Source organism: Sinohyriopsis cumingii, chromosome 6 (assembly GCF_028554795.1).
Source record: "Sinohyriopsis cumingii isolate HCF-2022 chromosome 6, ASM2855479v2, whole genome shotgun sequence".
Taxonomy (NCBI): Eukaryota; Metazoa; Mollusca; class Bivalvia; order Unionida; family Unionidae; genus Sinohyriopsis; species Sinohyriopsis cumingii.
Window position 1 is genome coordinate 5,787,115 of NC_142966.1, and position 11,489 is coordinate 5,798,603.

Consider the following 11,489-nt stretch of genomic DNA (forward strand, 5'->3'; position numbering starts at 1 on the left):
AGTATATGTGTTGAATACCGCCAGAAGATAATCACCAAACACATCAATTGATGTGTAATCCGACTTCAATGCTCATTACCAGCTCATTCATTTATTTATGTTGGACTTTTTGTTTGTTAAGACCCACTAAACCAAACGAGTAAATTCTTCCATCTGCGAGCGTGCGAATACGATTGTGATGATTATTTTTTAAAAAAAGGCTGGAAAATTTTTAACATTACGCTTTAATGTATTTCATCTGACCAACCGACGCTTTATGCCATACAGAAATTAAAACACATTTCAACAGTGATCAGGCCGTATTCATAAACGGTTAAGCATATAATGAGGAAAAAAACCACCAAGTTACATTAACTCTCAATATAAACACGTGATGTGTTTTATTAATGAGCAAATGTGTATATTTCAACGCTAATGATAGACCTAGATGTGTGTAATAAAGTTGATAAGGATGATGCAAAGAATAAATGATTACAGCAATTTCAATAGTGTTGGCATAATGCATACTACTAATACAACTTAAGCTGTTGGCATTGATGGTCATCATTGCTCTGTCTTTCATGTTTCTGCTATGAAGTTCCAAACTAGAATCATTCTTTTGGCAAATCGAGTATAGGGTGTGAAGCCAGAAAGACGGATCAGTTCGACTTATAAATATTCTTGGACAGTTATATATGAAGCGAATAAAGGCTTTGCATCTAAATTGGCTACTCTACTTTGTTCATTTATTTATTTATTTATTTATTTATTTATTTATTTATTATTTTAAATATCAATTATTTTTTTTGTTTTATTATTTATTTATCGTATGATTGTTAAACTAAAGTATTAATGATCTTGCTTAACACAATCACTGTTTATTATTCTTCTCGTTTAGATGCTACGTGTTTTTCTATTGGCTGAGTTTCTGGCCCTAGGGCTATCATTCAACGTTGAGTTGGACGAGGAGTGGGAGCTTTACAAGACAACGTACAACAAGAACTATGTGCAAAAGGAAGGTCTTGTCAGGTAAGACATTTATAGACATGTAGGTTTTGTTTGTTTTATAATTTCTACGATCCCTTAAACACTTTCTTATAATTTCTCCGATAGTGTTGCTGTTTACTTATTTACGCAATGTTTGCATATTCAAAACGATTGCTTTTAATATTCGTAAAATCGATGATTTTTCTCCAGTAATTCCTGCATTTTGTCATAACAATTTCAGCATGTCCTATTTTCACGTTCCACCAATAACGCTGAGATACTGAATTTCATTGATACTGTCGAGTTTACAACCATTTACAATTAGGAACGCATTCTCTTCCTGGATTAATATTTATATATATTTCAGTAGGTTACAGCGACCGACTTTACTTGTGCAAGCGACTATAATAGGATTATAATCGTGTTTTGGGCGAACTAGACTCAACATTCCGCTGGATTTGTTTTAAAAAAATTTTGTTTCATCATTTTAATTTTGATTACTTATATCGAAACTTTCGAAAAGGGGGAATTTGAGGGTTTGAAGAAACAATTTCAAAGCACAATTTTATTTTTATTTAAATGTTATAAATTTAACGTTTATGTTGAAAATAATGTATTATGATTAAATCGTTGACAACAGTTTTGTTACGTTTTTAGGCGCTTTATTTGGGAAGAGAACCTAAAGCGTGTCCAACAACATAACCTGGAGGCGGACCGTGGCGTGCACACTTACTGGCTCGGAATGAACGAATATGCCGATATGGTCAGTTTTTTACAGATTAGGCAAATTCCGATAATCCATACAAGTAAATGATTCATAAGGTCTTTTAGAAATTGCATGAAATGAGAAAAGCAACGTACGCCACCATATTGTTTGTACTACAGAAATGAAGGCCTGCTAAGGCCATTTCTCTGAGTGCCATCATAATAAATATATGTCTGTCTCCTAATCAAAGTTCAAGTCATGATAAATTCAGGATCTCGAACGGGTAATGATTTATTACTGAATTTACGAAACGAGACGAAACACTACTTAACGAGTTTCATAAATTTAGTATGAAAACATTACCAATTTGAGATTCTTTCTGTCGCATATTTTTTATTTCAGTATAAATTATTGACAGACGCTGAACATTTCATTTGTCGTGCGTAAAATATAGTCCCAAACAAATGAAATAGTACCGACTATGTGATAATGTATAATTTTGATGTCCATGGTTAAATCGTCTTGCTATCCGTATGCTAGTGAATACTGGGTATGTCTGACATTCTGTCCTCAGCTCGTCAAATTTGGTTCATTAGTTGTCACTATCATAATTATATGCAAGATGGATGTTTCGTGGATTCCTCCTTTTGGGCATTTGGGAGGGATCAAGCTTAAAAGGAATCAAAAGCTTAATTAAATATATACAGCTTAATAATTATTGTGTCATCTTGGATGGTTTGACACTGCAACAAAATTAGTCGATGCGAACTATCTTCGCACCTGAGTGATGATGAAAAGCCTGGTTTTAAATTTCTTTCTCTCAGGATGTTTTCTTTGCAACTGTATTATAACGATTGCATGGTCATGTATGTATGTATGTATGTATGTATGTATGTATGTATGTATGTATGTACGTACGTATGTATGTATGTATGTATACAAAAGTTGTTGTTGCTGTTTTAGGGTTGAACGCCATTTTTCAGTACATGATAGGCTTTGTATGGCGTCCAGTATTAATGGTTGAGGAAGTACCCGGGAAAACTCCGGAAAGAACCACCGACCCACTAGAAGCTACTGGCAAGCTTTTTCACATACCCACATTAGCCGAATCCTAGACTAAAAGTAAAGAAAACGCAATATCTAAACACATGAGTGAGAGAACTCATTGTAAACGAGATATATAACTAACAGAGATTAAGAGAGGAAAATAAAGGAATGGGAATTATTTACATTGAACTTGAACGATTTAAATGGATTATCCCATTGGCTCTCTCTTAGAACACCTGTAAATAATTGATAAGATAGAAGTTAACCTAATTTACGAAATTGCACATTTCTACAAGATTTTGACTTCTTAATACAAATTCCAATGAAGATTTTATCTGGTTCTTTCTGATTACCAAACTGCAGATTAGTTCAACTGCCGCCTAAACATGCATTTTATTATTATTATTATTATTATTGTTGTTGTTATTATTACAGTAATTATTATTATCTTTGTCATCATGGGTAGAGCACTCTAACATCTATCGTTATTAATATTCAGACTACCGAAGAGTTTGTCGGTACCATGAATGGATTCAAATACGATGTATCCAAGACAAACTGTGGAAAGTTCACATTCCCGAGTAACTTACAGTTATCTGACCTTCCTGCATCGGTCGATTGGAGGACGAAGGGCTACGTAACGCCAATCAAGAACCAGGTGATTTTCACAGATTACGTAGTATTTCATAGATTCACAGAGATCTGATTGTCGAATAATCAATTTTTGTGTTAAATATCATTATCAATACTGCATTTGCCTTGCGGACTACTTCATTTATGGTAAATGTACAATATTCTTTATTCTGCAGCCGATTTACTTCTGGACAAATACATAATAGCATAACTAACTCTCAATATTTTACAAGCAGGCAAGTTACAAACTTTTAGGACGAAATTAGACTATGAATGTCACATGAAAATAATAAGTAATGGAGGAAAATATAATTTTATCCAACAAATCAAACTGGCAAATTCGGTCAACCAAGCTGGTAATTATGACCACAATAAATGGGTTATTATTACTGCTACAATATACATATTAACGAGTCACATCAGAATCATTCAGATTTTGTTAAAAAGCAAATAATCAGCTTTATAGTCACTCGAAAACAATCTCTCAAAGGGTTAAAATCCATATTTAAACATGAACCAAGAGAGAGGGAGGGAGCGAGAGAGATTGTAGGGATAAGACACACAACGCTTAAATACTAGTGCTACTACCACTACTACTAGAGAGACAGAGAGAGAGAGACAGACAGACAGAGACAGAGAGAATATGTGAAAAGCATTAAAACTATCAGTTCGTATGGAGCTGTAGAAAAATAAAAAATACATCAGCGTATGAAGAGGTGAAATAACGACTAAAGTTTAGCGATGATTGTTCAGTTTTCCTCTTGCCGCATTAGCATTTATGGATGGTCAGAGTTAACCAAACACTTTATATTAATCTATAAATCCGACCACAAATTGAAACTTTTGAAAACTGACAGGCTTTTTGTGTTCATGCTGTATTTTCTAGCGTATTTGAAATAAATTAAGGAATTTAATAAAATATACACACATGATGTTGAGGATGTGTAAAATTATCCTCCGGATTGATAGATAATTTTACCCCAAATACCGCCGGCAGCATGTTTCTATCGGATTCGACAGTGCCTAATGGCAAGAATAGTGCTGTTGTAGCTCATCCGGTAGCGCGTTGGACTCGTAACCCATGTGTCATGGGTTCGATACCAGCCCATGCCAGTCTTTCCTTTTTGTCTCTTTGTATCATTGGGAAAGGTGCTAAGCTTCCATTTTCTCAGCAGGATATTACCAATGCTTTTAAACGCAGCCAAAAATAGATCTGATGACTAGGGAGAAGTGATGATATCATTGGTAAAGGGACTGCCTAGTGTTTGAATTGACCAGTAAATCGTTTGAATATGCATGTACACAAAAGACGTGCTATTTTGCATTCATGCTTGCAGAATAAGGCAACAGCACACAGCATGTGAATGGTCATAATATCCACGTAATCGAAATTTGAACAGCTTACTCTATATGAGCACTAAATGTCAAATTCGAATCTAAGCTAAATGTTTTCCATATATTACTTCTGTGAATGACGTTTACAACTGTGAACAGCGTATACCCATGTTTTCTCTCGCATTATATGCCAGTATGTCAGGGTCAGCGTTTTTTCAAGCTATGTATGATTTTAAGCAAAATGGCGCCGACTCAGATACATCCGTAAATTAGATGTTCGAAGTTTGCTGTTTGTTATAAGTGAATAAATAAGGTACTGCTAAGACAAATTCCATGAAGAAACTGTAAGCACAAAATAATATTCCTTTATCATTATATAGTCAAATGAAAACAATATTTCTATGTACGATCATTATTATTATTATTATTATTGTTATTATTATTATTGTCCTGCGAAAGTTAACCTTTCACTATATTTATTATATCCAATAGGTACTAGTTTTGTTTAGAAAAATGTTAATTATGATATAAGATCAAGTACGGACTATATAATCTTGATTTTCTAGAAATTATTTATTCGTGTTTTAAAGTCTGAGTTGAATAAGTTATATTATTGTTGTATCCAGTTGATTATTTGGTCTAAACATTTATTTATTCAAATTATTTATTCGCTGGAAGTACAATGTGCTCATCAGAAATAACATTATTGGAAATAGCGACTTGAGTTTATAGTGAAACTTCAAATAAGGTTAAATTCTTGAATTTCGTTAATGTGATCAGATTAGAAGAATGTTGGCACATCACCACGACATGGGCCACGACTGGTACATCAACACTTTCAGCGTTGAATTTAATTTGAATTTCCACTAAAAATGTATTCCCAACTTTAATCATTAGGACTGAAGGTCTAGTATTATTGGGAATGTTATTTACAATACCGTAAGTTCCTTATTTTACAATTGCACTATGATTACTCGGGAAATAAATTATTTCTTAAATTATACAAAGCTTCTTGCTTCTTACTCTCTTCTATTACTTGTTTTGCGACCATAGAATCATAATAATTGTGCTACTTGAAATTAACTGAAACAAATGAGTTGGTAACGTGCTACAAGTGTATTATCGAATAAGAGGCAAATAAAATTGAATAAGGAAAGATCAAAATATCATAGTTGTGTATAAAAGTTTGATTGAGAAAGATTGAAAGCGTTCTCTCTTTTACTCTCGTGTAGTATTAGGAAACATCGTTTAGAACTTGGTCCAGCAACCAAACTATGACACAACATTAGAGTGTTACCAGTTGTGCTACGTTGTATCATTCCAATTATTCATAGCCATACAATTTAGATTAAATTGTTCTGTTTTAAACGTAATAATTATAACGAATATACGTGACGTAATCTATAATGATATGTCAATTTAGAGAAGAATAACTTTGATTTGGAGTTATAGTCGTCACCAGATTCTGAGTGTAAAGCATACTGATTCGTAAAGGGGGGGTGGGGTAACTTGTCAAAGTGATCGAGAAGTCCATGCTCTGTACTGAGAGTGTGAATGACAAATATCTTGCTTTTGTGATATTATAGGGTCAATGTGGATCCTGTTGGGCCTTTTCAGCTGTTGGATCCCTTGAAGGACAGCATTTCAACAAGACTAAACAGCTGGTGTCCCTTTCGGAACAGAATCTCGTAGACTGTTCAGGAAAAGAAGGTACTTAATTTTAGTTATAACATGTAGGTGTATAATGCATTCTCAGTAGGTGTATGGGAAAGTGGACATACATACATGCATACATACCAACATACATACATACATACATACATACATACATACATACGTTGCCCCGAGTGGCCGAGTGGTCTAAAGCGCTTTCCGTTACGGATCACTGCCATCTCACCTCTGTCTGCGTGGGTTCGAGTCACGGATTCGGCCAATGTGGGTATGTGAGAAAGCTTGCCAGTAGCTTCTCGTGGGTCGGTGGTTCTTTCTGTGGTTTTCCCGGGTTTTTCCTCCACCATTAATACTGGCCGCCATGTATAGCCTATCGTGTGCTGAAAAATTGCGTCAAACCATACAACATACATACATACATACATACATACATTTGGATTTTTTAACTTAGCTTTAACAATTTTTCAGTCATGTCGCTACGATGTCTGCATTGTGGCAGATTATAGTGATGTCTAGCACTGGGACATCATGCCGCAGACATGTAGCATGATGTCCCACCGATTCACATTCTCCTGACACCAGGCCGAGCAGTCCTAACACTAACCTCTTAATGCTGAGAGGCAAGCGAGGCAGCTGTTAGTACCATTTTTGTAAGTCTTTGGTATGACTTGGCCTGGGATCGAACCCACGACCTCCCGCATCCGAGGGAGACGCTCTAACGACTAGGCCACCGGAGCGGCATACATACCTACATACATTTATACATACATACATACATACATACAATTTCTGACTAAATCTGTCTCAGCATCTGCTTTTAACGACAGTTCATTTGTCTCATAGTAAATTACTCGTATATTAAATTTTTTAACTTATGAATGGATAGCTGTCCAAACTGCTGTTATTTATCAGTGCTACCTTTTCAACTGATGTAGTTTGAAAATTTAGACTTGTTTGTCAGTCTCTGCAAAGACATAGCTGTGTTTCAGATGTTTCCGCTTTCTGCACACATATTTAAATATTAATCGACATTGTGCGTTATAATACAAATAGCCTACGTTACTAGCAGGGAATCAACAAACATTGAGTAACCTCACTTTCACTTCAAAAACTGTGTTTCTCAAATATCTTTAACCTTTTAATCCAAATGTCTCTGACAGATAGGCATTGCAAATTCTTTTCAGTTTGTTGTGAATACGTGAGAAATGTTTAACAGGAGCTGAGGTAGCTCAGTGTTAAGCGTGCCGGATTCACGACCGAAAGTTTGCAGGTTTCGGATCCTGCCATCGGACTAGCCTGGGTCAGCTACGGTGGTGTTGCCTTGGAAAAGGCACTTTACTTCACACATATCTTGTGTCCTAAAGCTTGTGTTTCTGTGTCCTAAAGCACTAAACCAAATAAAATTTTGACAACATAGCAGTTAGATGCTTTATTTCTGTGAATCCCACTATTGCAGATCGCTGATGTCTATGAAGCTACAATACAGAAAGCATCCACTGTCCTCGGGATAGTGTAATGATTCTGAGTAACACACTGTCTTCACACTTATGTGGTCGCCTGATTGATCACAGTGCGGCATATGCTTCTCCTGTTCTTCAGTTTTCATCGCTTTACGTCCGCGTTTAAATCTAAATAAAGACAAATTGTGCAATACGATATGTTGTAAACGAATTGGTTTTAAAGCGAATTATGAAGATCTTTGAAAGATTCGCCATTATCACGCCCGCTGCACACTTACAGTCATGAATCCGGCACGCTTAACACAGTGCCAGTTCTGCTCCTGTTAAACATTTCTCACCTTTTCACAACAAACTGAAAAGAATTTGTTTTAAATCTCCTTTTATTATACAAGTTGGGCTTCTTACATGATAAATCTACTAAGCCAGCAATGAGGCTGAGTTGTTCGGGGTAGTTAGGCATATAAATTATCGTTTCTTGTGATCTGCAGATAGAAACTCATCGCTTTAAAAAAAAAAAAAAAAAGATTTCTCAGAACATATGGTACATTTTCATGACCAGGTAATATGGGATGCCAGGGAGGCTTGATGGACCAGGCTTTTAAGTACATCATCGTCAATAAAGGCATCGATACTGAAGCATCTTATCCATATAAAGCACAGGTACACACACACACACACACACACACACACACACTTTCTCTTACATACATTTGTGTTTCTAATAAAACAATGATCCGTTAGTCGTTGATATCTCATCTTTATTTACAAAAAAAATATCAGACGTTAATGGAGAAGCCCCATTAATTACTAGTATCCAATAATAACCTAACCGAATTCCATTGGTTATTGGCTCAATTATGTGCGTAAAACTGGATGATAAGTAACTAAATTGCGTTAGTAAATATAGCTGGCAATTGCCTAAATGACATAAGTTAATATGGCTAGTATTTGGTTAAAGTACATACCGTAAGTAAATTTGGCTGCTTATTTACAAACTTACGTAAGTGAATATGGTTTGTAATTGCTTAACGAGTAAGGAAGTGATTTTTTGTTCTATTTTGTCCGCGTAAGCAAAAGGAAGATACAGCTATGACATTCGTGATGGTGACTGTGGTTGCGTCAAAACACTTAAAATGCATTCTATTTTAAGATTTTGAGTCATGTAACTTTCATCATATAGGGGTTATGTTGAGGTACAGTTTATCCTAAACTTTTAGGACATTTTCAGGTATTGATGAAACATCGAAAATGATTTTCCATTACATACTGTTCAAAAAGTAAAATAAACTAATCCTAAAATTTTGTTTTTCTTTACACCATGTTTCAATATTTTACTTTAAGACCATAATGCTTGTATATGCGTCAATCTGATCAACTCGAAATGACACGCATGTCCATCACCATGAGAACTCTCACTTCTTTATCCACCATTATTACTCCCACTAACCCCTTCCCCGAAACTTTCATTCACCTCCGGCTGGGTGTATTGAACAAAGTCACGTTCCCCGCATAAGGTAAAAACAACAGTAACTGCAGCCAGGATACATACTGGGAAATGTCCGTTTAATCTTTCAGGTAAGATAGAGTATACTCTTAGGGACAGTTAATATAGGACAGTGAATTCTATTACGGACTGAAACTATGGGATATATGGACAGGTGGATATGGTGTGGGCGGGCAACAGTTCTAAGTTCCATGCGATCTTGAGTAATTCGGCCTTAGAGTTTATGTCAATGTATTATATAATTCAGGATCAAAAGTGCAAGTTCACCCAAGCCAGTGTGGGAGCCACCGAAGTTAGCTGTATGGATATCAAATCAGGTAGTGAAGCTGACCTTCAGAAGGCTGTAGCAACAGTTGGTCCCATCTCAGTTGCTATAGATGCCAGCCACAATTCGTTCCAGTTGTACAAGCATGGAATCTACAGTGACCCACAATGTGATCCTCAAGCTCTGGACCATGGAGTCCTAGCTGTAGGATATGGAACTCAAGATGGCAAGGACTATTGGCTAGTTAAGAACAGGTCAGTCGGAATTATGTGATAGTTTGGTTTGCTTTTACTGTGTTTGCTGTTGTTTTGTTTTGTCTTCTATGCATTTTGCATGTCTCTCTGTCTGTCTGTCTGTTTGTATGTTCCTACGTACGAATATCACATTAATAAATGCACGAAGTTACTACGAGTTAACCAAATATTGCTCATATCTCAAAATATGCATGTAGATCAAACACTACAAATGAATAAAACCTTTACAAACGGTAATTCTACGTACTAACGATTCTAGTAATGAAGTATACATACTGCACATAATTAAAGTACAATATCTTGACGTAATAGATTGCGACAATCGGGCAAATAAGTCACTGACCCTTCCGAAGCTTCTTTTGTAATTCCCAGAATAACACTGTTTCCCGCCAATTTTGAATGACGTAGGAGTAGCTTATAACTTCCTTATGTAATCCCCGCAAGATGGTTTAGCGACTACTGACGCTTAGTTTCAAGACACTCGATTTAAACTTGCGATTTCAATGGTGACCACGCCTTGCTCGATTCCGAGTGGATGTCGATTCTTCCATGGTCTACATAATTATCAGACATTGCCCCCTCCCCGGCATTACATAATTATCAGACATTGCCCCCTCCCCGGCATTATGTTAAGGGTGGATTTACGACCCCCACCTGATATTGCTTTGAGCCAACTCCGAATTCATGCCACTTACCTGTGAATCTCACGCAGCAGAATAAGGCGCCAGTAACAACTTCATATGGCCATGTTATATATATATATATGGCTTCCCACCCGTCTTTTTGATGTCGGCTTACACTGGCAACATTGATGAAGCGAATAATTAGCCTTAGTGTCTAGCATATACATGTTACAATCTGGCTATTGTTCCGTACTCATAACGTGATGATATAATATGTGTGGAACACACAGGGACAGATACATACATACATTTCTAACCATATATCCATCCAAACATACACACATATGTACGGACGGACATACATACATACATACATACATACATACATACATACAATCATACATACATACATACATACATACATGCATACATACATACATGCATTGACTTAGTTTTGTGTATTTATTTTATTTTACAGCTGGGGTACAAGCTGGGGTATGCAGGGTTACATCATGATGGCCAGAAACAAACACAACATGTGCGGCATAGCCACCAAATCCAGTTTCCCCACAGTGTAGGACTGTTGACTCAGCAACTCATTCTGATGTGTTATATATGCAGCATAATAGAATTATATCGTGTTGTTTGTTTTTTTATTTAAAAAGGAAGACGACGTTCATTTCTCAAATTGCGTTGTACATGAACAAGAATAAGAGATGGAAGACCCGGTGCAGCAATAATTACATTTGTGAAATGACATATTTACAGGAAAATATTAAATAAAACTAATCCTGAAAACATTGTTATCTTTGTGACTTTGAGCTTAACTTAGTCATGTGAGGTGATTTTCTTGGTCCCATTACAAGTTCAATGTCTGATGAACAAACAGTAAAAGGTATTTATGATGAAATTTGTTGCAGCTTTATTTTTAAAAAGTGAATGACAACTAAATTTATTATAATTTGATTGGTTCAATGTAGTTTAAGTAATACACAGTGCATACTTCCCTGGCTCCTTGCTGGGTC

General features: G+C 35.9%; 1 protein-coding gene across 1 annotated transcript; it reads left to right on the top strand.

Annotated features, from left to right (window-relative positions):
* Window positions 1-855: 855 nt before the first annotated feature.
* On the top strand, window positions 856-11,264 carry LOC149796310 (cathepsin L-like peptidase). The gene is made up of 7 exons (XM_089960959.1): window positions 856-1,008; window positions 1,624-1,729; window positions 3,219-3,377; window positions 6,274-6,397; window positions 8,378-8,478; window positions 9,570-9,841; window positions 10,943-11,264. The coding sequence occupies exons 1-7, from the start codon at window positions 878-880 to the stop codon at window positions 11,040-11,042; spliced, it is 993 nt and encodes a 330-aa protein (XP_089817085.1). The 5' UTR covers window positions 856-877; the 3' UTR covers window positions 11,043-11,264.
* Window positions 11,265-11,489: the final 225 nt, after the last annotated feature.